This window comes from Nothobranchius furzeri, chromosome 11 (assembly GCF_043380555.1).
Source record: "Nothobranchius furzeri strain GRZ-AD chromosome 11, NfurGRZ-RIMD1, whole genome shotgun sequence".
NCBI lineage: Eukaryota > Metazoa > Chordata > Actinopteri > Cyprinodontiformes > Nothobranchiidae > Nothobranchius > Nothobranchius furzeri.
This window is the reverse complement of record NC_091751.1, coordinates 27,125,914-27,152,633: the sequence shown is the minus strand read 5'-3', so window position 1 is coordinate 27,152,633 and position 26,720 is coordinate 27,125,914. Positions and strand designations below refer to the sequence as shown.

Sequence of the window (26,720 nt, the reverse complement as noted above, 5' to 3'; positions counted from 1 at the left end):
CAAATAAGACAGAAAATAGAGGACATGTGCGGACATGAACGATCGTGTGCTTATTATAGTTTTTTGGTTGCGCCACTTTGAGAATGGACCGTGCGCTGGAAGCAGCTGCCTGGATCGCTGCGCGACAATGCGGAACCGGTTCGCAGCAGCGCAAGTCTGCCGGCTCTCCCTCGCGCTGTTCTGACTTGATCTTGTCTGCGCGCAATGTCGGGCGGGAAGGGGGGGGGGGCTTTTGGAAGAGTTGTGCGACACAACGAATCGATGACGCAATTCGTTGCCAACGCTTTTAGTAATCGATTTTCATCGAATTTATCGATTCGTTGTTGCAGCCTTAATTTCAAGATCCTGGTTCTGGTCTATAGGGCCTTACATGGACAAGCACCATGTTACATTGGTGATCTTCTCAGTCCCTACACCCCCAGCAGGTCCCTGAGGTCCAGTGATCAAAGCCTACTGGTTGTGCAGCACCAGGCTAAAGACCAAAGGTGACAGATCATTTGCTGCTGTGGCCCCCAGACTCTGGAACTCTCTCCCCCTGAGCCTGAGATCAGTGGACTCAGTGGTCTCCTTTAAAAAGCAGCTGAAAACTCACCTGTTCAGGCTGGTTTTTGTATGACCTTCATCACCCTCTCCTTGTTCTGCTCTCCATACCTATTTCACTTCCTCAGAATCCACTGATTTCCCTCTTTCCTATTCACTCTCTCTCTTTCTTTACATTTTTAATCACAATTGTCTATTTTTTGCTCATTTTAAATATAGTTTTAATCATTTTCTAATTTTTTAAAAATATTTTTACATTTTTGTTTTTTGTTTTTGTGAAGCGCCTCATGATTTTTATCTTGAGAGGCGCTATAGAGCTCCGGGAGTTGATGTCACTTCTACCGGCATGCAACAGTTCAAATCGAAACGGCGCCATATTGGCAGGCAGAAACCGGCAGCTGGACTATTTGTTATTGTCAGAAAACTCAATCAAACGGGAAATATGGTAGATTCCTGTTGTGCCCCAGGATGCAGAACAGACGCGGACGACATAAGGAATGAGCCATCTACAGGATTCCCCAAGATCCGGAGTGCCGCAAACGTTGGATCATTGTAATAAAACGCCCTAGTGACCGGGCGAAAATGAAGCTGTGGGATCCCGAGAGTAAAGGATTTTGCTTATGCAGCGACCACTTCATATCAGGTACTTAAACCAACGTTTCCTCAACTGTGTATGGTATTTATTTTAAATGCTTTTATTATGATTCTTAGTGGGCTTCCTAAACTTATTTTGGCGTGGCTTTTTCTGTCTTATTACTCATAGCAGCAAGTAAACATCACGTAAAACGTTGCCTCGTGAGTTCTGCGTGCTGCCGTTTACGTGTTTTATGATGACAGCAATTAACCGGCTAAGCTGTATTTAATTTTTAAGCAATGGTTGATCAATTGTCAGATCACACATAAAAAGCACTTTGGATTGCTATTATCTGTCTCACCGAGACTACTTACGTGTAAATCTGTTATTTGTCCGTCCATCCATCCATTTTCATCCGCGTATCCGGAGTCGGGTTGCGGGGGCAGTAGCATGACTTCCCTCTCCCCAGCCGCCGGAGCCAGCTCCTCCGGGTAAATCCCAAGGGGTTCCCCGGTCAGGTCCGGTGTTGTGCCGGTAAGAAGCCCGCTCCGACAGCTTCTGGCGTCGGAGCGGGCAGTAGAGTCGAGAGTCCCAGACCTTCTCCCCAGCTCCTCCGGCCGGGGGAATCCCAAGGAGTTCCCCGGCCAGGTCCGGTGTTGTGCCGGTAAGAAGTCTGCTCCGACTGCTTCTGGCGTTTTTAAAAAGTATCCCAGGGGCACGGTAAGGGTCGGAGATGTTTAGTCTATTTAATTTCTGACCATATAAAACGATTTCTTCTGTTTTAAAGTGTGAAGTAAACTCCGACGAAGTAAAATCCAAGCGGATCCCGTTCATGTTCAGGGTTACATCCGTGTTTGTTTACCTTTTTTGCATGCCAAAATGGCATCCACTAACTGAGAGTCACGTGGGGTCCGGAGCTCTATAGAAAAGGTCTTTTCTTCTTTCTTCTTCTTTCTATGATGGATTGGAGAGAGACAAGTCCAGAGAGTGTCCCCCACCTCTCACTTATGACTGCTGCAGATTGACACGAATTCCCTGTGACCCTAGTGAGGACACAACAGCCTAGAAGACGAGGGAGTGAGTATAAACATTTTAGGTCTCGTAGTTTTAGAGCTAGAAGGGAAAAATTAAAGATTGTTTTTGAACTTTTACAAATCTAATAAACATTTCACAACTAACAAACCACCTTAAAGTTTCTGGTCTTACTATCAAACAGTTGAGTCCCGGGTTGAGCAGTCTAGGGCAGAGGTGGAAAGAGTACTAAAATTTCCTACTTAAGTACGAGTACCAATACTTTGATAATTTTTTACTCAAGTACAAGTAAAAGTACTTGCCTAAATTTTTACTCAAGTAAAAAGTATCGTAAATAAAATGTACTCAAAGTAAAAGTAACTTAGTTACATTTTTGTCAGCATCAAGATGTTTACAATGTAAGTAGTGCAAAATCACAATGCCAGTTCACAATTACGCACGCACGCACGCACGCACACACACACACACACACACACACACACACACACACACACACACACACACACACACACACACACACACACACACACACACACACACACACACACACACACACACACACACACACACACACACACACTGTTTGATGGAGGGATTTCTATCCAATCAGTGAGAACAGGACGTGCACATTGATTGGACGAGGTTTTTCTAGGATTGTAGGTTTCAATTGTGATTAAAATTATTCTTTATTTTTAGAAATGATGCCATCAGCATGTGAGGTATCTCAATGTTCTCATGACAAAACTCTAACATGAGACTGTGCTCTAACCTGTCACATAACAAGCTAAATAAAAGTCAAACATTTCAGATGGACCGTATGACAGCTGCTAACGTTGGCCCTGCCCTACTTTACCTCTACATCACAGTTCCTTTATCCATGTCCATCCTAGAGCTCCTCTCTGACCTTCATGCTTATTTAGAGCAGCTGATTTTTAAAGTTAGCAGAGTTCATCCTTGGTAGTGGGTTCACTCACTCATTTAACCCTTCACCACTGAAATCAGTTTGTTTATTCCAATCCTCCTAAATAATCCTCCAATCATCCAACTGGAATCCTTAAGGGTCCCGTAACGTCCATCCTGTCAGAACAGGAGCCCAGGTGTTACTAGAACTAACGGTGTCTCCTCACCAGCGTGAGCCTCCAAACTGTGAAGGTTTGACTCCAAACATGAACTTTAAATTCATGCATTTATCTCCTCTTGTAACACTTTAACATGTTTTAAAAGGCTTGTATCATGATAAGTTACACCTCCCAGACCAAAGATAAGATAAAACATTATCATAGACACTATTAAGACGTCATTATTTATGAAATATGAGTTATTTTCCTGAGCCATTACTTCAGCCAAGATATAAGATGCATGGATTTGGTGAAACCACACTTTCTCATGCAGTTCTATATGTGTAACACACACACACACACACACACACACACACACACACACACACACACACACACACACACACACACACACACACGTTAGAATAATTTGAATGACTAATTTAACTACACTGAACTGCTTTTGTAATAGCTTAATCTCTTATTCTGGAGTAAAATAAAGAAACAAGCTAAATCACACGTATGTGGCATCAAGAAGCATCTTCAGAGTTCAAACACAGGGATGGAGCACAATAATTACAACTGAAACAGTATTAGGATGTTTTAACTCACAGAGGCCTGCAGGTCTTCTGTTTTATGAGCAAAGCGCTGAGAATCCGCTTGTTATGACCGCTAAACGTTATTTTGCCGCTTCCGTGCGGAGCGCAAGCCCCCACAATGCGGCTTTAAAATTGAAGCCAACCCGGAAGTAGCAACAATTGCAGTTCCACCCTCATCCGCTGGGGGCTGGTGTCAGAAGCGAGCAAATCCTCATTGACTCCCATGTTAAAAATACCAATTTCACAGCAGAAATAAACATGTTTACAGCCTGGTACCAAAACATGTTTTTTTGTTTAAATGATCTAGTTTACACTCATGACAACTCTGAGGGGGGTGAATTTTTTTCTCACTCAGCCCAGTCCTTGCAAAGTAACCCCCCCCCCCCCCCCCCCCCCCCCCCATCACAAGCTAAAAAAATATCATTAAGAACCATTAAAAGTGCGGTCTCGGTACTGTGACCTGCTCTGAACCCTGACTGAAAGATCTCCCAGAGTTCGTGAGTGTCTAAAAATGCAACCAACTGTAAATATACAACCCTCTCAAGCATTTACGTAAGGTAGATGTGAGATAGGTCTGTAATTGGCTAACACGGTTTCCTCCATCCCCTTCTTTTTAGCAGTGGTCGTACAACATCCCTCTTAAAAGTAAGGGGAACCACACAAGAGGCCAGACTTTATTTAAGATAAACAGTATATAAGGGTCCAGAACAGAAAAAGCCTCCTTAAGCATCCTTGGGGGAAGAGCATCATAAGGGGAACCAGAAGGTTTTTGCTTAGAAATGAGTTCCTCTAGCTCTGTCATATGGGCCATTCCCATCTGTACCGGGTCGGCCCGGGCCGGGTAGCGTAGGTTGTTTACATATCTGGGTGGCCTGGTATTTTTCCGGGGTAACCAAGGCTCATTCTCAGCCCTCTTCTCGAGGGGGTCTGCTTCAGGCCGACCAGGGCCAACACACCCACTGCTGACAGCAAATTCACACCTTCCATTAGAGCAAGCCTCTGATTGGTGGGTAGAATCAGCCCACTTGGGCTTAAGACAAGGATGTGTGGAATCAACCGGGCCAGGCTGGGGCCGACTGGGGCTACCCAGCCCGGGCCGACCCGGTACAGATGGGAATGGCCCAATAGATATAGTCTGGAAGGCTGGCAGGTTTGCCCTAAGTGGCATAGGTGCCACGAAAACAGGAGCGCGGCCTACAATAGCAGCCCGAATCATCACTATCTTGTCCACAAAGTAGTGAAGAAAATCCTCACATGTCCCGGCCATCGCAGCCGTGGACCTGGAGGCAGAAGTTGCCGTTTCCAGTACTGAATCAATTACCTTAAAGAGAGTGCGTGGGTCATGAGAATTTGATTCCACAATGTTGGCATAGTATCTTATCCTAGCCTGTCGTACCACTTCCTGGTAATCAAAAAGTGACTTTTTATAAATTTCATAGGACACGTGAAGTTTGTCTTGCCTCCACTTTCGCTCAGCTCTCCTGCAGGCCTACCTGGAGGCCTGGGTCTCAGACATCCCCGGCTCTGCCCTATGCCCTCCTTTCCTAATCTTAAAGGGAGCAACATCATCCAAAACAGATGTGCATAGCGTATCAAAACGAGTAATAAACTCTTCAACAGGGAGGTGGGCTAAGAGAAGATCCTGTCCTGCTAGACTAAAGCACTCACTGAATCTCTCCACCTTAGCCGGATTTATGGCACGACTGCGCCTCTCAGGAAGAGAAGCTGGGACCTGCCGAGACGGAACACTGCAATTACATAAAATCGGAGAGTGGTCTGAGAAAACAGGCCTCAACGTGTCCACATTAATGGGCTGAAGACCAGAGGAAAGAACTAGGTCAAGAGTGTGTCCCTTCACGTGTGTGGGACCCTTAACCCACTGAGAAAGATTCAGTGAACTTAACAGGTGCAAAAAGTCCTCGACCATCGGCTCATCAGGACAACAAATATGGATGTTAAAATCTCCTACAATCAAAATCTGATCATATTTCAACACATTCATAGCCAAGAAATCAGCAAAGTCTTTTAGAAATTCCACATTCAGTCCAGGCGGGCGATAAATCAACGCCGCAAAAAGTTAAGGAAAAGGTCCAAGTTTAAAAGAGCAAAACTAGAAAAAGGACTTAAAGGGATAATCTGTTTGCAGCTGAACACCCCCCCCCCCCCCCCCCCCCCCCCGCCTGCAGTTCTTGGCACATTAAAACAAATGTTGCAGAAACTGATGGGAAGCTGTCTGACTAAACCTTTTGTAAAAATACCAGGAGGCTGAAAATAAGCTGTCACTGGGAAAATGGGAATACTGGGAAGGAAGACACTTTGAATAGGAAATCCAGAACAATATGTTGGTAGTGTAGGAAGAGGAACTTCAGTGGGAATGGTTTATCAAAAGAATTCATTGGATAGTGTGTGTTTATTAATCATCTACACAGGAAATCCCTCAGTTAGGACCCAAGGTTACGCTCTCGGTGTGTCCTCTCTTGGTCCTTCACATGTGGGCTGCACCAGGGCAGGTCAGATGGTTTCACTTCTGCCGTGACTGAAGGATTGGCCTAATGCTTCCAGGAAGCAGCTTGATGTGGGTTCAGTCTGGGATTTCCCTCAACACAACAAAACCATCACACTCACACTAGTCTGAGAACTTGGTTGTGCTTACATCGTGTTGGTCACATGTTCCATAAGTAGCCTGAATGGCATTCATTTTATTACTGACTTGAGGATTGAAAGGTGTGGAACACTCAGAGGGAGCTCAGATGCACCTGTTTCAGGAAGTACAAGTCAGCTGGAGGAGAAAGTAGTTTCAGACAACAGGATTTGGAGTCGCATTTCCTGATTCTTGGACATCTTACCTCTGATTGGCTAACAGCACAGCAACTCTGCTCTGTTTGCTCTGCAACGTTGATGTTTTATCTCCTTAAATAACACACGCCTGGAGAAGTTCTGCTGTGTGCTGGCATTGTTGGTGCTAATAGTTAGCTTTGCTTTTTCCTGGATATGCTAAAACAACTTGTATACTTGTTTTAATGTACGAGTTTTTATGTGTTTGGCTAAATCTATCCTGCCATGGGACAACAGTTGAAAATGAGCTCTTGAGCTAATACTGACACATTTACACACATAGAAATGTGCAATATGTAGAAATGAAGTTAAATGACATCCTGTGGTACAATTTGGTTACTGCAACCATTTTAAACATCTTTGGAGCTTTTCGCTGTTGTCAAATTACAAATGTTGGTGCTGCAGTATTGGCTCGCAGGAGACACGACAACCCCACACTCACTGATGGTAAAAAGTAGTTACGCCTAGGGCTGCCACAAACAACTATTTAAATAGTCGACAAATCGTGTCATGCATATGAGCTTAGCTTATTCCACCAGGATTCTCTAATATACCCATCATTAGCTTCTAGCTATGTGCCTTCTAATAAAGACAAGATGATAGCTTATCAAACAACTTTAATTAACTTTGTAACCTGTTAATACAAATGCTGCAGTCAAACAGAGGTTGACACCAAAACCCTAAAGTAAAAGGAACACAAAACTGACTTGTGCTCACAAATGTATCCAGCTAAAATAGTCTTTATTCCTAAACGAGGCTCTTGTTCACAGTCGGGAAAGTTAGCATTTCGACATGTTCTGGAGAAAGGCTTGCTCTTTTGAGAGCAGATGTTCCCAGCTGCAGAGAAGATCCGTTCTGATGGGGTGGAAGCGGCAGTGATGCAAATGTGCAAGTGTGGGGAAACGACCATCATTTTCACTCCACCATGTCCCAGTCTTCACCCAGGAAATGGCAGGACACACCAAGGGACGCCTCTGTTGCACGGCTGGTCCACACTTCAGCAGTCAGGGTCAGGGAGCAATTAACAGCTCTGAGGGTCTGCTTTATCTTACAGATGGAATATATAAGTTGGTTTATTTACCTAATTAATAATTCTGTTATGTCTAATAAAGTAAGTTAAGATTTAACACAGAAAAGATGTTATGCTTTAACCAATAGTTGCAGAAGGTGCACGTGTCGTTTATCCTATGAGCATTTTTTTTAACACCGCCTGCACCTTTCTGCTCGGGGCACATGCCCAGTAGTGGCCATCCAGATCAGCCTTCAAATCAGAATCACGGGAGAAAGAAGACATCATGGTGCGCCGGCGACGTAGCTCAAACGTTTGGGAGCATTTTACAAAAACAAAAGAGAAGCACGTTGAGTGCAAAATCTGCAAAGTGAAACTTTCACGGGAGCACATCGGTATCATGCAGGAGAACAAAGTTGCCTCTGTAAGCTAATTTCCTCGTTAGCTGCTAACATCAACAGAGAGCTACTCTTGTTCATAGGTCTGCTGTTGTGTCCTTGGGCAAGACACTTAACCCGCCTTGCCTGCTGGTGGTGGTCGGAGGGACCCGTGGTGCCTGTGCTTGGCAGCCTCGCCTCTGTCAGTGCGCCCCAGGACAGCTGTAGCTACACCGTAGCTCATCACCACCAGGGTGTGAATGGGTAAATGACTGATTGTGTTGTAAAGCGCTTTGGGGGACTGTAGAGGGCGCTATACAAACACAGGCCATTTAGCAACAACAATAGTAAAATGCTCTGTAGCAGGGCTATTCAATTCCAGTCCTGGAGGGCCGGTATCCAGCACGTTTTAGTTTTAACTCTCCTTCAACACACCTGATTTCAATTAGCAGGTGATTTAACAGGCTTCTGCAGAGCCTGATGAACTGCTGAACAGGTGATTCAACCACTGAAACAAGTGTGTTGGACCAGAGAAACCACTAAAACTTGCTGGATACCGGTCCTCGAGGCCCAAACTTGAATAGCCCTGGCTTCTAGAATAAACGATGTATCTACTATTACATGTATTGTCGACTATTTTGCCACTAATCGTGGCAGCACTACTTCCCTCCTTCCTTTGTTTTTAAAGGAGACAAACCCCGTAGCTAGCTGGATATGAAATATGTTTCAGTATGACCTTCCTTCCAAAATGACTGAAGCATTAGATTTTGGGGGGATTTTCTCACAGTAAAATTCTCACTAAATTCGTACATACTAGGGATGGGTACCTTTGACATATGAATCGATCCGGTACTAATTCCCGGTACCTACGAATCGATACCGGTACTTAACGGTACCAATTTTCGATACTTTTGAATGTTTATTATTTTAATTCTCTTTTATAATTAAATATATATTTTTCTCAATGTATAACAATATTTGATAAATATCACGATAAATAACATTCAACTCAGGGGTGTCAAACTCATTTTAGCTCAGGGGCCACATTGAGGGAAATCTAGTCCCAAGTGGGCCGGACCGGTAAATTAAAAAAAAACTTCAGATTGTTTTCTTTGTTTTAATACAATCAATATAAAACAAGGCTGGAGCCTGAGGACAGTGTAGTACAAGTACAACACCTGAAGTGTACTTGAAAATTTGAAAAAAAATAAAATAAATCAACAAATAAAAAAAAAACATTCCTTAGTGATTCAAAGAGCTTACAGATCACATGGCAAGATCAGTTTCATGCAGCACTTAAAGTATATTTGACTCATTTTACTTAACATATTTTAGCTTTCACCAGCACATCAACATCAGAAGTCACATCCTGAGTGGCGGCCAACTTCAGGATGTGATTCAAGTTCTTGTGTGAGCCTTGAGCGCAGCTTTGTTTTATTTATAATCATTACAGAGAAAACTTGCTCACAATGATACGTTTATTTTCACTCTACATTGTAAAGTATGAAAATAAAGTTTACACAACCATCTCGCAGGCCGGATTTAACCCGCTTGTGGGCCGGATCTGGCCCGCGGGCCACATATTTAACACCCCTGATTCAACTGTTTGTATTTTAACATTGTCCTTGTAGTTTTATAAGCTGATAATTAAACTGAAGCAAACATCTTTAATGTGAACTAAATTTACTGTGTATCTTCATTCCTTTTGCCGTCTTTTTTCATTTGATTTTTTCTACTGGGAAGTTAGAATTTCCGAGGAGAAAGTGAACGCACCATTAGCTGATAACAATGGTGGCAATGGAAGCTAACATATCAAGCTAACGTTATCTTTAACACTTTATTTAACTGCTGGAGCAGATTAAAACGATGATGCCTCACACTTAGATCGTTGTCGCTGGTTTCATCTTCACCCAATCACCCGTCGTATTTAGTAAAGTGAAGCCAAACTTAAGAGCTCGTTCATGTTCTTCTAGTCGGAAATTTCGGAGTTCCGAGGAGAAAGCGAACGCACCATTAGCAAAACGGAAGCTAACATATCAAGCTAACGTTATCTTAAACATTTTATTTACCTATCGGAGCAGATTAAGATGAGGATGTCTCACTTAGATCGTTGTCTGTCGCTGGTTTCATCATCACCCAGTTACCCATCACATTTAGTGAAGTGGACCCAAGCTTTAGCATGCGTTCTTTCTACCATGCTGCTCTGTTTACAACTCGCTCGCAGGGACCAACGACATAACGTCCTGCGCATGCACAGGTGTCTTGGCAAGTTCTCGTTATGAAGGATGGGTACCGAAACGAGGCACCGTTTGAAATGACGTGAATCGGTGCTCGGTCGGTACTATGGAATTCGGTCGGTACCTTAAAAAGTACTGAATTCGGTACCCATCCCTAGTACATACTGCACTTTTAATGTGTCCTGTCCCTAAGTAAACTAATAATGAACAGGAAAGTCTGGACCAAAGTCCGCTGACTGGATGTTTTTCCTCGCTGAAGCACAGACTGGACATGTTGAAACACTTCGTATTGCGATGTTGACCTTCTCTTACTAAAGCTGCCAAGTGATGTGAAATTCTTCTGATGGGAAGCACAAGTTGGGCAAAACACCCCCTAACTGAGGACATGCAGAATCACTCCCTGGTGAACTTTTTGTTTTACTTTCCAACAACGAGTCCCTCCCTTTCCCTCCTCAGGATCTGAACTTTAGACACAAATTCCTGCTTTTTTTTTTCTTTTGGGTGACTGTTTTGGCAGGAGGAGTGACAGAGTATCACTTTTTGCAGTTCTAGAGATTTTAGTATATCTTTTAACTATCATAATCAAATAAAAATTCATTCAACATTGTAAATAATATCAGTAGCAACCTAATGTGCATTTGTACACAGGACATCAGACACTTTATTGGTTAATCATTGATTATTTCATTCCATTTTCAGAACTCAATTCCACCTATTATTGATGCGCAAAAAAACTATATATATATATATAGTGCATACATACACATACATACATACATGGATACATGCATACATACATAAATACATAGATACATACATAGATACATGCATATATACATACATACATACATAGATACATACATAGATACATGCATGCATACATGCATGCATACATACATGCATACATACATACATGCATACATACATGCATACATACATGCATGCATACATACATGCATACATGCATACATAGATGCATACATGCATACATACATGCAAACATACATGCATACATACATGCAAACATACATGCATACATACATACATACATACATACATACATACATGCATACACACACACATGCATACACACATGCATATACGCATACATACATACATACATACATACATACATACATAGATGCATACATACATACATACATACAAACATACATGCATACACACATGCATATACGCATACATACATACATACATACATACATACATAGATGCATACATACATACATACATACAAACATACATGCATACACACATACATGCATGCATACACATGCATACATTTTCTCTTTTTTATATCTTCTATCTCAAGCCTTTATTTTTCTGGCAGCTTTTTGCCTCAGTAGATAATGAATCGACTGCTGACCTACAAGGAACTCCATTAGTATGAGTTTTTTGTGTGCTACTTTATTTTTTCCAGAGGTTAACTGCACCTTTCTGAGAACAAAGTGACGTAAAACCCTGACTCATTCGATGCAAATGGTTAATGGAAATGCCTTAGAAAGAGAATGAAGACCTTGAGATGGAAAAGGTCAGTGTTATCCTTCAGAACCAGTTTTCTCTGATTCTGTGTGGAATTAAAAGTGTCATGACCTCCACGTGGTTGCTATAGAAATAAATGATATTTGTTTTGTTATGTTATTAGAGTCAGAACAGAACAGAGAAATGATGCATGCGTATGCAGAAATGTGGAAAACATCTGCATTCAATTTTAAATTCCATATATAACCCAACACACACACACACACACACACACACACAGCAACAACATCATATCTCTCAACTGTTATCTTTACTCTGCAGCTCATCGACCAGGAGATTAACCCTTACGTGGACAAGTGGGAAGCAGAGAGAACGTTTCCAGCGCACAAAATATTCAAGATCTTGGGAAACGCTGGTTTTCTGGGAGTCAGCAAACCAGTTGGTAAGACCATTAACTTTTATCTGCTCCAGTAAGACTCACAGGCGATGCTGAAGCAGTTTCTAACAAACAACGTGATTTTTTAGAGTTTGGCTGGAAAATAATTGCTCACATACTTGAGAGGTTGTTATTCTCCCCATCAGCTTGAACGCGAGTATTGTTGAGAAGAGCAGTGCATGCTGGGATAGTGGTTTACTCCAACACTAAGTACTAGCTGAGTTTGTGACCGAAACGTTGGAATTTAAACAAATTTGAGAACGGGGAAAATAATATGAATGCCCCCGACTACTGTAGACAAAAGGCTTTTGGGTAATGATGGCCACGCTAGTTTGGGTTTACCTCAATGCCTTATGGGTAATTTAAGGCCCTTCAGAAATTACCTGTATGTGATGAAAACAATTTTGAATTCCAGTTGGGTCAGAATCCAAACATTAGAGGTGCTGGAAAAAAATCGATTCAAGTCTAAATCAGGATTCTTATAAAGATTCAGAATCGATTCACAAAGGTTCTGAATCGATTCCAAGAACTCAAATATTTGGCATGTTACAGGTTTGAGATGCACTTTTTTAAATCTTTGTTAGGAGAGTCAGTACTCCGTTTACTTTTGAGGTCCCATAAATTGAGATGATTTATGTTTGAATCTGCTGATAAGAGGGCACTTGAATGTAATTTTTTCCATACTCAGAAATTTGAGATATTCTCATATTTATTTTCCAAGTTGATAAATGAGTACTCAAGATTACTCGTGTAACTTGTTTCTACACATACTTGCAAAGTATTTGACCGTATTACTTTCAAAGCTACTGTTAGGTAACTACAGATTTGTTATATTTTACAAGGTAAGCAAAAATAATTGTTGCCTTTTGGTCTAAAGATTGCTTCTGTTTACAGTTTTAGAATCACTTTATTTTACCTTGTAAATTAGCATTTTTGGAGCACGACCAGTTTAAAGTCAAATAAAAATATCCCATAGCTTTAACTAACTTGTACTACAAAGTACAGGGAGTGCAGAATTATTAGGCAAGTTGTATTTTTGAGGAATAATTTTATTATTGAACAACAACCATGTTCTCAATGAACCCAAAAAACTCATTAATATCAAAGCTGAATGTTTTTGGAAGTAGTTTTTAGTTTGTTTTTAGTTTTAGCTATTTTAGGGGGATATCTGTGTGTGCAGGTGACCATTACTGTGCATAATTGTTAGGCAACTTAACAAAAAACAAATATATACCCATTTCAATTATTTTTTACCAGTGAAACCAATGTAACATCTACACATTCACAAATATACATTTCTGACATTCAAAAACAATACGAAAACAAATCAGCGACCAATATAGCCACCTTTCTTTGCAACGACACAAAAGCCTGCCATCCATGGATTCTGTCAGCGATTTGATCTGTTCACCATCAACATTGCGTGCAGCAGCAACCACAGCCTCCCAGACACTGTTCAGAGAGGTGTACTGTTTTCCCTCCTTGTAATTCTCACATTTGATGATGGACCACAGGTTCTCAATGGGGTTCAGATCAGGTGAACAAGGAGGCCATGTCATTAGTTTTTCTTCTTTTATACCCTTTCTTGCCAGCCACGCTGTGGAGTACTTGGATGCGTGTGATGGAGCATTGTCATGCATGAAAATCATGTTTTTCTTGAAGGATGCAGACTTCTTCCTGTACCACTGCTTGAAGAAGGTGTCTTCCAGAAACTGGAAGTAGGACTGGGAGTTGAGCTTCACTCCATCCTCAACCCGAAAAGGCCCCCCAAGCTCATCTTTGATGATACCAGCCCAAACCAGTACTCCACCTCCACCTTGCTGGTGTCTGAGTCGGACTGGAGCTCTCTGCCCTTTACCAATCCAGCCACGGGCCCATCCATCTGGCCCATCAAGACTCACTCTCATTTCATCAGTCCATAAAACCTTAGAAAAATTTGTCGAGATATTTCTTGGCCCAGTCTTGACATTTCAGCTTGTGTGTCTTGTTCAGTGGTGGTCGTCTTTCAGCCTTTCTTACCTTGGCCATGTCTCTGAGTATTGCACACCTTGTGCTTTTGGGCACTCCAGTGATGTTGCAGCTCTGAAATATGGCCAAACTGGTGGCAAGTGGCATCTTGGCAGCTGCACGCTTGACTTTTCTCAGTTCATTGGCAGTTATTTTGCGCCTTGGTTTGTCCACACGCTTCTTGCGACCCTGTTGACTAATTTGAATGAAACGCTTGATTGTTCGATGATCACGCTTCAGAAGCATTGCAATTTTAAGACTGCTGCATCCCTCTGTAAGGTATCTCACTATTTTTGACTTTTCTGAGCCTGTCAAGTCCTTCTTTTGACCCATTTTGCCAAAGGAAAGTAAGTTGCCTAATAATTATGCACACCTGATATAGGGTGTTGATGTCATTAGACCACACCCCTTCTCATTACAGAGATGCACATCACCTAATATGCTTAATTTGTAGTAGGCTTTCGAGCCTATACAGCTTGGAGTAAGACAATATGCATGAAGAGGATGATGTGGACAAAATACTCATTTGCCTAATAATTCTGCACTCCCTGTAGTTAATCCTGGAGCTGACACTCTTTGTTAATACTGATTGTAAATCGATTTAAATTGAGAATCGATTTAAATTGAGAATCGAGAATCGTTCTGAATCAAATCGGCACCCCAAGAATCGGAATCGAATGAAATCGTGAGTTGCTCTAAGATTCACATCCCTATCAAACATGGAGACTGATTACAGCGTACCCGCAGGGTCTTAACTCATTCGCTGCCAGCGTTTTTCACCGTTTTTTTAAGAGTCGCAGAACGTTGCGTGCTGGGATGATGTCGACGCAAAAACAACCAAAACAAAGCGGAGACTCGCCTCTTACATCAGGAAGAATCCACGCGTTTCGAGCTTTATCCGTTCTTTATCTGTTGTTTCATAATCCGTTGTTGAATTGTGATCGGCAGAAGCTTTTCCGGTTCACGCCTCACTTTTTTTACAGCAGAGGCCCAAAACTATCTCCTAACACATGGTTTTTCTGCTTCCTGATCATGTGACAGTGTGACGTATGCGGATGAAGATCGGCTTTAGAGCTGGGATGTTTGTTCTCATGGTGCGGGGGCTTGTTCTGACGCCCACACAGTAAAAATGCATAATCGTCATTGGCAGTGAATGTGTTAAAGTCTTGAACGTTCATAAATCGACATCCCAGTTCATTGACGTATCCTGCTACTTGATGAAGAGGAAAACAAAACAATGCAGTATTTGAAAAGAAATCGTAGTTGATTGGTTAACTCATTCGCTGCCAGTCGTTTCCTGATCGCTAAAGCCCTTTGCTGCCAGCGTTTCTCGCCGTTTTTACTGGTTTTTTTTTAAGAGTGACAGAATGTTGCACGCTAGGATGATGTCGACGCCAAAACAACCAAAAAAAGAGGAGACTCCCTCTTACATCAGGAAGAATCTGCGTGTTTCAAGCGTTATCTGTTCTTTCATAATCCGTTGTCGAATTGTGATCGTCGTCGTCTTCTTCCTCCGCTTATCCGGGTCCGGGTCGTGGTGGCAGCATCCCAACTAGGGAGCTCCAGACCGTCCTCTCCCCGGACACCTCCACCAGCTCCTCCGGCAGGACCCCAAGGCGTTCCCAGACCAGATGTAACCTCTCCAACGTGTCCTTGGTCGACCCGGGGGCTTCCTGCCGGCAGGACATGCCCGAAACACCTCCCCAGGGAGGCGTCCAGGAGGCATCCTGACCAGATGCCCAAACCACCTCAACTGACTCCTTTCAATCCAGAGGAGCAGCGGTTCTACTCCGAGTCCCTCCCGAATGTCTGAGCTCCTCACCCTATCTCTAAGGCTGAGCCCGGCCACCCTACGGAGGAAACTCATTTCGGCCGCTTGTATCCGCGATCTCGTTCTTTCGGTCATTACCCAAAGCTCATGACCATAGATGAGGATTGGGACGTAGATCGACCGGTAAATCGAGAGCCTGGCTTTCTGGCTCAGCTCCCTCTTCACCAGGACAGATCGACTCAGCGTCCGCATCACTGCAGACGCTGAACCAATCCGCCTGTCGATCTCCCGATCCCTCTTACCCTCACTCGTGAACAAGACCCTGAGATACTTAAACTCCTCCACTTGAGGTAGGACCTCTTTCCCGACCCGGACCCGAATTGCGATCGGCATGAGCTTTTCCGGTTCGCGCCTCACTTTTTTTTTTACAGGAACGGCCCTAAACGATCTCCTAACGCATGGATTTTCTGCTTCCTGATCACGTGACGTGTGACGTATGCAGATGAAGATCGGCTTCAGAGCTGAGATGTTTGTTCTCACGCTGCGGGGGCCCATTCCGATGCCCACACAGTAAAAAAATGCAAATGACGACTTTAGTTGTCATTGGCTGTGAATGAGTTAATTGCAATAAAGTCATAGTTATATTTTAGAAAGTCTTACAAAGTCCTGAAAAGGTGCTAAATTTTATTTTGAGATCTCTACATTTACCCTGGAGTAATCCACCTGGCTTCTGTTGGCGTGATGAACGCTGCTGAGACTTCTTGTTTCTGATTGCTTTACACCAAACTCCGGTGATGAATCAGTCACCTGTCTGAGGATAAAAAACCCTTGTAACAGCATAAATATTGCTGTGATTGATGCCGTGTTTAACCTAAGCAGATGGTCTTGATAAACCGTCATCGTTGTTATATGAATCATATTGTGGATAGAATTCAGGGTTTAGATGGTCTCGCGGCAGATCTGAGGAATTGCTCTTTTTGTTCATGCTTTGACTGTCGTTTCTTTATGAGATTCATGTTTTTATAGCTGAACTGTTTCATTTTATCTCTGTTTTACTTTGTAAGTGATTCCCCACCGTGATGATGAGTGCTGGTGTCAAACACCCAGCAGCTGCTGCAGTAGGTGAAAACCAATGGTCCCATCTGAGGCAGAGGAGGGAGTGGCATCAGTAGCGTGCAGGACCACGGTCGTGGTTGATCAGTGTATTTGGGGTAAAAGGTGCAGCTTGAGCTGGATGAGAGCAGTGGAGTGATGCTCGGTGTCAGATAGAGAGTACCTTGAACAATATTCACTATAAGTGTGTAAAGGTCAGAGAAGAGACATAGGGCGAGGGAATTAAAATGTGCTGAGGACAAGGGCATTAAGCATTAGACAATGAGATTAGAGAGAAGGACCGGCTCGGCAGTGCACTGAGTGTTATCAGCTGGTACATTCCCTCTAATTATGCATAAATACACTTGGAACCAAAACTCACTCTTATACCCCATCAATCAGAACGAGAACGCTTAAGCATTGCCGTGAAACGCTTATCTACTTTCTCTACTCCCCATTATTCACTAAACTTTTCATTCGTCTCTAAGTCAATGATTTAAGTCCCATTAGCTGTCACACACACGCTGGCGTGTGAAATGTGTTCTCGGCATTTCACCCATCCCCTGGGGAGCAGTGAGCTGTAGACACGACTGCACCAAGCCCCCACAATTCGGTTCTGAAAGTGAGGCCAATGCGGAAATTAAATTAATTGCAGTTCCACCCTCATCCACTGGGGGCTGGTGTCAGAAGCGAGCAAATCCTCATTGACTCCCATGTTAAAAATACCAATTTCACAGCAGAAATAAACATGTTTACAGCCTGGTACCAGAACATGTTTTAGGTTTAATAGATCTAGTTTACACTCATGACAACTCTGAGGGGGTGATTTTTTTTGTCACTCTTCTGTTTAAGTGTATTAAATGCCTAAAATTCTGTATAATTAATGAGCATCCGACCCACGTGACCACAGAGCTAGCTCCGTGGAAAGGCCTTAGCCTGAGCCTCGGCCTCACCTGAAAACTGTTCTGCGATTTTTAGTCTCTCAATTTAGACCATTAGTTGTAGCATTTGTGCGTCCTTTTTGGATATTATTTGTGCAATTGTTGGACAAAATGATTTGCTGTGGGATTAATTGCAGTAATAGTTCATCCAAGGAGTCTCCACTTAATTTTTTTCAGTAAGTAAAATTATATTTATGTATTTTAGGTCACTGCCGAGCTGAGCTTAGATTTTAACTTGTACTGTTTAACCATGAAATTTATATGTAATAGGGTAAAACCCAGTGCATTTAACATAACGCTGCATTTTAGAAAATGGGTTGAAATAGAACTTCCGACTATCAGTATGGTCCCCTCACCTCGGCAGCAGCTCGGCGCATCTCTGACTACAGCGGCGCCTGTCAGCTGCGTGGGCTGCCGGCTTGTGGAGCTCTCGGGAGACCTCTGTGTTCTACCCAGTTTTACCCAACGGTCAGCCCGGCGTATCTGTGACTCAGAAGCTCTGGTGTTGTGCACAGTTAACTCCGGTTGTAGCTAGGTTGCTACCTTAGCTTAGCTCCCATCTCCACGTTAGCTTCAGGTTAGCTTGTAGCTACATTAGCTTCAGTTCGACCAGGTGTCGTCATTTGATCCCAGCCTTACAGCCCCACCCTCAGCTCCACCTCTCTTCCCTTTTGTGGAATTGTCTGGGCTTGACGGAACCTGTGACATGGTCAAAATGGCGGTGGTGGCCACCTCCCATTTTACCTCAAAAACTTATTATTGGAGTCTATGGAAACCCATTGTCCAATATTTATATGTCGATGGACTGCACTCAGGAACTATTTGGTGTTTTAACCCCCCCAATCAAACCCCTTAATGCTGAGTGTCGCGCGGAGAGGCATTGGGTCTCATTTTTAAAGTCTTTGGTATGACCCAGCTGTGGATTTGAACCCATAATCTCCCATTCTCAGGGTTTGACACTCATTAATCAAAAGCCACATGTACAAAGTTAGTTTTACCTTTCTTTTTGTTTGAGCCCACCTTGGTTTAATAAGGACAGAAGTTACCACTGAGCATTTGAAAATAAAAACATGCACACTTTGCTTATGGTTGCTGTGGTGCTGCTGACTAATGAAAAAGGCTTTAAGATGGCTACAGTGCATTAATTGATTTATAAGGTTGGATTAAGGGAGTGGGAGCAGGATATTGAGTTGGTTTAATGGGGAAATAATTCATCAGGTCAATGAGATTAGTGGCTGGCCATGGTCAGGAATAAAAATGAGCTGAAAACAAAACAAGCATAAATGTACCCATAAAGGCAGTTTCAGTAATGTACTTTGTGCCGTTTTTACAATAATATATGATTCATGTGATATTTCTATAAATACTTTAATTTAGTAGCATTAGTTTCTATTAAAGATGTGGTTCATTTGTTTAATCAATACACCTGCAGTGGTCCCTAGTAGGAAACAATACCTATAAGTAATCTCTGGGGAATAAAAGCACCGTTGCACCTTTTTGAGGAACTAGAAGCCAGCTGGAGGAGAAAGTAGTTTGGAGATCTATTTCCTAATATTTGGACAGCTCGCCTCTGATTGGGCTCTATATAAAAATAATTTCTTCTTCTAACAGCAATGCAACTCTACCACTGACTTTGCAATGTTGACGTTTTATCTCCACAAACAACGCAAGCCGGGAGTTGCTAATGCTAACGATTAGCTTCTACTAGCCGAGATGTCCTTTGCTGCTCCTGGACACTAAACCCTGTCACGAGCCAAGATGGGTGAGTCCATGAATGTTAAGTGACAGTGTGACGTAGATCTGTCAGGCTTTTTTAATCCTAGAGTTTCACCGTCTGTTTTCTATCAGAAGCTAATGCAGCAGACAGGTGTAGGAGACTATTTTCATGTTCAGCACACATGAAGGGATCCACACAATTAACGGTACCCAAGAAAGGGTTTACAATTATAAATGGATCTTTGAGCGCCAGCAAATCATTTGCAAATTTGTTGGTGCTCAAAATGCCCCAGGAGCCCTGAAAATGGCCAAAAGCCCCATAATAAAGCTCTGCAATGGAAAGACTGGCCTACCTTGTCCCCTCAGCCAAAACATGAATATAAAATGAGCTGCATGCTGATTGGCTGGTTTACCAAGTTGGCTCTGAATCTAGAAACTCTGTTTGCCAGTGACTGTAAATATTAGATGTACAAACCCCCCACGCCGTCACTTGTAGGTTTCTGAAGAGCTACATTGGAGCAAAGTGGGCAGTATCTACCACCGCCATCTTGGCCTTGTTGGATGTCTCGTCACTTCCAGAAAATGCAGAAATGGAGCTTGGAGTGTGCTGTGAGGGTGGGGGCTAATTGAGCTAACCAAAGCTAAAGGTTGACGTCTGTTTAGAGCCAGAAAACCATGGTTCTAAGCTGTAGGATGCGACTGGGGCCTTTTCTGGAAGAAGCAGGAGGCTAGCTGCTAGCATTGATAGCTCATCTGCTACCTGTCAAAGTGTTCTTAGGCCTAGCCTCTCACCCAGTGACTGCTGGAGATGGACACCATCTCTCTGCTATCCCAGTGAGGATAAGCAACAGAAGATGAGCGAGTAAATTAAAAGATTATGTAGTAAATATATTTTTAATGGATCTTTCTGAGACCTTACACTTATTAGGGGCTCTATGATTAGATGGAAAGAGAGTGTTTCTTCATATGCAGGTGGTCTAATGCCCAGCCCTAGGTTAGCACACCAGCAGGCTGAGAAACGACACATTTTCCCCCCAATGAAGAATTCAGGAGTTGAGATTAGTTTTTTACAGTGTACAATCAGGATGAGCTAATCCTGGAACATCAGTGAAACAAAACAAGGTGTTTGTATGCTTAATGCTTTAAACTGTAGAGGTTTTTAACAAACCTGTTTCTACGTGTTTGTGCCGACTCTTTCCACTCACCGTACTTTTGCCAACACGAGAGCAGGAAGTTTTGCCCTGGTATCACGTTGGGGGACAAGACCCCTGACTTCCTCTGCTCTGAGAGATCTGCTCACTGTTGCATGGAAGTGGCCTCGTCTTCTGACAGCTGCAGCCTGAACAGGTTTCCCTTTAACTGCTTTTTTTAGAGCTTAAATAAATAAGCTTTAATTAGATTAGTGTTTTTATCAGACTGACATCTCAGACAAGAGCTCCATCAGCTTGTCTCGTATGGAGCTCCACCCGGGGAGAACCTATGGGGGAGAACATCTGAAGAAACATCAGTGTTTAGGTTCGACATTTGTGACAGAATTCTGTTTGTTTTAATTCCACTTGCTTGTTTAAGCTGACAGCCTGCTGTTTTGTTTGAAGTGGGATAAACCTGGCCCTGTCCTTCGCTCACATTAGCCACTGTGGGGTTTCCAGGGCTCAGAGACTTATCACCGCACAGCTGCACCTGCTTCCTCTGACTTTTGGCTCCCCCGCTGGCGTGTCCCACTACATTTCCTTCTGTTTGTGTTGCTTTTTGTTTATTCCCTATCAACCTGCAGACCTGGCTTTACTTTTATGTAATACCTAATCTGACAGGTCTGACAGGTGATGTTTTAATGTGGTCAGTTCCCTCAGCGTTGTCCGTCCACGTTTGCTTCCCTCAGTCAGAGATTGGATTTCTCTGTTTAATTGTGGAGAAACAAAGCTTAGATCATTCACAAGTCTGATCAGCAGTTATGAGGTTTTGTATTGATTACCTTCAGGGGGGTGGGCTCAACCAGTGTCCATTTAATATAGCGCAATATTGTTTTTGGATGGTAAAAAGTGCAGGGGTCAAAACTTGACTTTGGAAATGACGTCCATGCCCGGCCCTTTGTCCTAACCTTATGGACACTTATTAACAATATCATGAAAGATCGTTTGTTTAATAATGCTTGATTTTGCACTAAGTAATAGGGATGTACATTGATAACCTGTTAACCAGTTAATTGCTGTTAATGCTGTAACTGAGTAAAATAGTTTTGTCTGGTTAATTCATTCACTGCCATTGTCGACAAGTTTTCATTTTAAATCCAACTGTTCACTAAAGTCGACATTAGCATTTTTATTTACAGTGTGGGCGTCGGAACGAGCCCCCGCACCGTGAGAACAAACATACCAGCTCTAAAGCCGATCTTCATACATGTATATCACACGTCACATGACCAGGAAGCAGAAAATCCAGGAGATCATTTTGGGCTGCTGCTGTAAAAAAAAGTGAGGCGTGCACCGGAAAAGCTTCTGCCGATCACAATTCGACAACGGATTATGAAAGAACGGATAACGCTAAAAACGTGCGGATTCTTCCTGATGTAAGAGGTGAGTCTACTCTTTGTTTTGGCATTGACGTCATCCTAGCACACAATGTTCTGTGACTCTTAAAAAACAGTAAAAACGCTGAAGAGGCTGGCAGCGAAGGGCTTTTCTGATTAGGAAACGGCTGGCAGTGAATCTGCTTCTAATCCTTTCGCTGTGCTGGGGTGTAATATATTTTGTGCCACTAGAGGGTGGAAGTGCGCCGCTATCAAACTATATTTACTAAGCAACCGTGGAAGAAGAAATGAGCTGGTTGGTTTCCGGTTACCCGGGTATTAACTGTTAAGGGGCATCAATAGCTGATTAAAGACAGTTTGGAAAATGTGCATCCCTACTAATATTGATAAAGGGATTTTTATAAATGCTTAATAATGCACTAATTAACACTGATAAAGGATCCTTTGTTTTTTAATGCACTAACATTGATTAAAGAATCCATTGTTTATTAATGCTTAATAATGCACCAAGTAATGGTAATAAAATAATCTTTTTATTAAAGCTTAATAATGCACTAAGTAACATTGATGAGGGGATCCTTTGTTTATTAATGCTTAATAATGCACCGAGCAATGGTAATAATCATTTTTATTACTGCTTAATAATGCACAAATTAACACTGATAAGGGATCATTTGTTTAGTAATGCTTAATAATGCACCGAGCAATGGTAATAAAATAATCCTTTTTATTAATGCTTAATAATGCACAAATTAACTCTGATAAAGGGATCATTTGTTTATTAATGCTTAATAATGCACCAAGTAATGATAATAAAATAATCATTTTATTAATGCCTAATAATGCACTAAGTAACATTGATGAGGGGATCCTTTATTAATGCTTAATAATGCACCAAGTAATGGTAATAAAATTATATTTTTTATTAATGCTTAATAATGCACTAAGTAACATTGATGAGGGGATCCTTTGTTTATTAATGCTTAATAATGCACCGAGCAATGTTAATAAAATAATCCTTTTTATTAATGCTTAATAATGCACAAATTAACACTGATAAAGGGATCATTTGTTTATTAATGCTTAATAATGCACCAAGCAATGGTAATAAAATAATCATTTTTATTAATGCTTAATAATGCACAAAATAACACTGATAAAGGGATCCTTTATTTATTAATGCTTAACTCATTCACTGCCAACCGTTTCCTGATCAGAAAAGCCCTTCGTTGCCAGCGGTTTTTACTGTTTTTTTAAGACTCACAGAACGTTGCGTGCTGGGATGATGTCGACGCCAAAACAACCAAAACAAAGCGGAGACTCACCTCTTACATCAGAAAGAATCTGCGTGTTTTGAGCGTTATCCGTTCTTACATAATCCGTTGTCAAATTGTGATCGGCAGAAGCTTCTCCGGTTCGCTCCTCACTTTTTTTGCAGCAGCGGCCCAAAACGATCTCCTAACACATGGATTTTCTGCTTCCTGGTGACGTGACGTGTGACGTACGTGGATGAAGAACGGCTTTAGCTAAGATGTTTGTCCTCATGGTGCAGGGGCGCATACTGACGCCCACTCAGTTAAAACATGCAAATGACGAATTTATTCGTCATTTGCAGTGAGCGGTTGGATTTTAAATGACGACTTTTCTCGTTGATGGTAGTTAATGAGTTAATAATGCACCAAGGCAAGTAATGGTAATGAAATAATCCTTTTTAATAATGATTAATAGTGCTCTAACATTAATACGGGGGATCCTTTGTTTATTAATGCTTACTAATGCACTAAGTAACCTTAATAAATAGATCCTTATTGTTAAGTATTACCAAATACTCTGATTCCACTTGAAAAACGCCAAACTATCTGTAGAACAAAAAGAGTTTGTCTTTCCTCTTCAAGTTGTTTGTGTGGTTATTTGAATGTGACATCATCACCATTGGGAAACGCCCACCAAGTATGCTCCGCTGTCCTGGAGACATTGTTTCGGTGTTCCATTCAGCCATGTTGGATGTACTGACAGACGGGCACAGAAGCAAACTGTTTTACAGGATTTCATCAGAAAAAGAAATTTCAGAGGATGTCATTGATATGTGTCCAGACGTGCTTCTCACAGGTGTTGGGATTCAAAATGACCTTTTTGTAAATGTGACTCACTGACAGTGAAACCAACCCCTACTGAACCTATAGAGCAAAAGCTATTGTTTACAACTGTTTATATAACAGCCTGGTGATTTTAAAACACCTGTTTACAAGACAAACCCTTTGATTTGTGTGCATAATGGTCTCCCTACACTGTGATCCCTACAGAAATTAATGATTTGAACGCACAGCCTGGTGTCATCTACAAGTTTGTCCTGTTAGGGGGAAAATGGCATGTTAATAAATGGCTATCAGAGACTAAAATCCTCATTGAGGTTCATAGTTGTGTGATAAAGTTTCACTCAAACACCATAAATTAGACTTCAGTGGTCAAAAATCTGTCCGTAAGATTTTAACCATTCCTCGTAAAATTGTAGCTGACATTCATGTAAAAGCTCCAGAGCATCTGTTTTTATTCCAGCTTTAAATTTAGAATAATGTGAGAAAACCGAGAAAGGCCTTTTAGAGGCAAGTACATAAGTGGACCAGTTCTGTCAGAAACAGATGGAAACTGACATAAAAAATGTTTGTATAGAAGGGTCTGTTCGTTTCTCAGTAGATGCTGCAGCTGGTGATGAAAGCAGGAGGAAAAGTAGAGATGACTGACAAAATCTGTTTTTAAATCTACTTCCATTAAGGACCTGAGGTCAACGTAAATGTCTCCAGTGTCAGAGTTCAGGGAATAAACATCAGGTTCTTTTTAGGATATTTCAGCAAATGGACCCAGTATCAAAATCAGGTTTGATGTAGTCCAGAGAAGACACGAGATGAGACTGAAATTACGCTGACCCCTCTCCTGTGTGCTGCTGATATCTCAGCAGGGCTTTTCACTCATAATTACAGAGAAGGGAATTAGGGATAACATCCCGTTATTAATTTGAGTGCATGCTCCAGTGATAACAGCTCACTTCAAAAATGTTATGTACACACACCGTGTGTGTGTGTGTGTGAGCGCGCACAGAGATTACCCAAAAGATACCGGCGTGTCAGGAAATGAGGATCCAGGGTGATCAATAAGGTGATAAGTATATTAATTCATAGCTGCTGTTCTGTTTTTTCTAACCAAGTTCCCATATTTGTTAAACTTTGTGAAATAATCATAAAAAATGAAAATTCTTTTAACAGTTAAACAAATGTTGGTTTATTATTTTTGTCCTTTGTAGAGTTTGGAGGTTTGGGACTGGACTTCAGCTACAGCGTGGCCGTGGCCGAGGAGCTGGGAAACATCCGCTGTGGGGGCATCCCCATGGCCATCGGAGTCCAGTCTGACATGGCCACTCCAGCCCTGGCCAGGTACAGGCCGATCAACCTGGGGGAGGTGTTTGTGGGCTGTGGCGGTGGGGGGTGTGGCAAAAACAAAAATCCCAAAATCTAGATTGATTTTACTTATTTATCTAAATAATTAATAGTGCAATCAAACCTTTTCACCAAGTAAAAACATAAGATGACATTTCTTACACACACACACACACACACACACACACACATACACACACACACACACACACACACACACACACACACACACACACACACACACCCCTACATACAAAAAAAAATCCCATCTCATCTTTCCAAGCTCAGGTCTTCCACCAGAGGCCTGGGAGCTTGAGGGTTCTGCAGCATCTTAATTGTTCCTAGAACTGCACTTGTCTGGACTGAGATGTCTGATGTTTTTCCTGAGATCTGCTGTAGCCTCTCCTCCAGTTTGGGGGTTACTGCCCACCATTTCTGATTTCCTGAAAATCACGTGAACGGACTCGATTTCCAATCACATGATCGGATAAGAGCCCTAATATATACAGTGATCCCTCGTTTATCGCGGTCGATGCGTTCCAGACCTGGCCGCGATAGGTGAAAATCCGCGAAGTAGGGACACCATATTTACAGTACAGTACTATATTGAATTATCGTATGATCACATTCTCTTTTTGTGGGTAAAACTCAAGAAAAAAAATTTTTTACTTGGTTTTTTAATAGTTTTATTACAAAAAGTGCATTTTATGATGAAATTGATGAAAAAAAACTGGAATTTCTTGATATTTCGCATAGAAAAATACCGCGAATCGGTGAATTTCCCTTGAATAAGGCTCCAAAGAAAAAATCCGAAGTCGTGAATCCGCGATAAACAAACCGCGAAGTAGCGAGGGATCACTGTATATATATAATCTGCTTAAACAGATTTTAGGTTTTTGCCTTAAAAAACCTCCGGCACCGTGGCTGTTTGCAGTCCTTCATACTATTTTCATCTCGTCTATTTCCACTCTTACATTTTCTCAGCTCAGTAAGGACTCATAAGTGACTTAAGGGGTTCTGATTGGTCCAGACAAGAGC

General features: G+C 42.1%; 1 protein-coding gene across 3 annotated transcripts in view; it reads left to right on the top strand.

Annotated features, from left to right (window-relative positions):
• zgc:85777 overlaps positions 1–26,720 on the top strand; it is a 34,944-nt gene that overhangs the window by 3,102 nt on the left and 5,122 nt on the right. The window contains exons 1-5 of one of the 3 annotated variants that reach the window (XM_054744947.2): positions 1,023–1,183; positions 2,085–2,191; positions 11,700–11,810; positions 12,083–12,203; positions 25,550–25,679. In XM_054744947.2, the coding sequence (XP_054600922.1) occupies positions 11,802–11,810; positions 12,083–12,203; positions 25,550–25,679 (260 nt within the window). In that variant the 5' untranslated portion in view covers positions 1,023–1,183; positions 2,085–2,191; positions 11,700–11,801. Of the gene's footprint in view, positions 1–1,022; positions 1,184–2,084; positions 2,192–11,699; positions 11,811–12,082; positions 12,204–25,549; positions 25,680–26,720 lie in introns of those variants that run through there. The other 2 variants (XM_054744951.2, XM_015955847.3) reach the window with 2 other exon arrangements.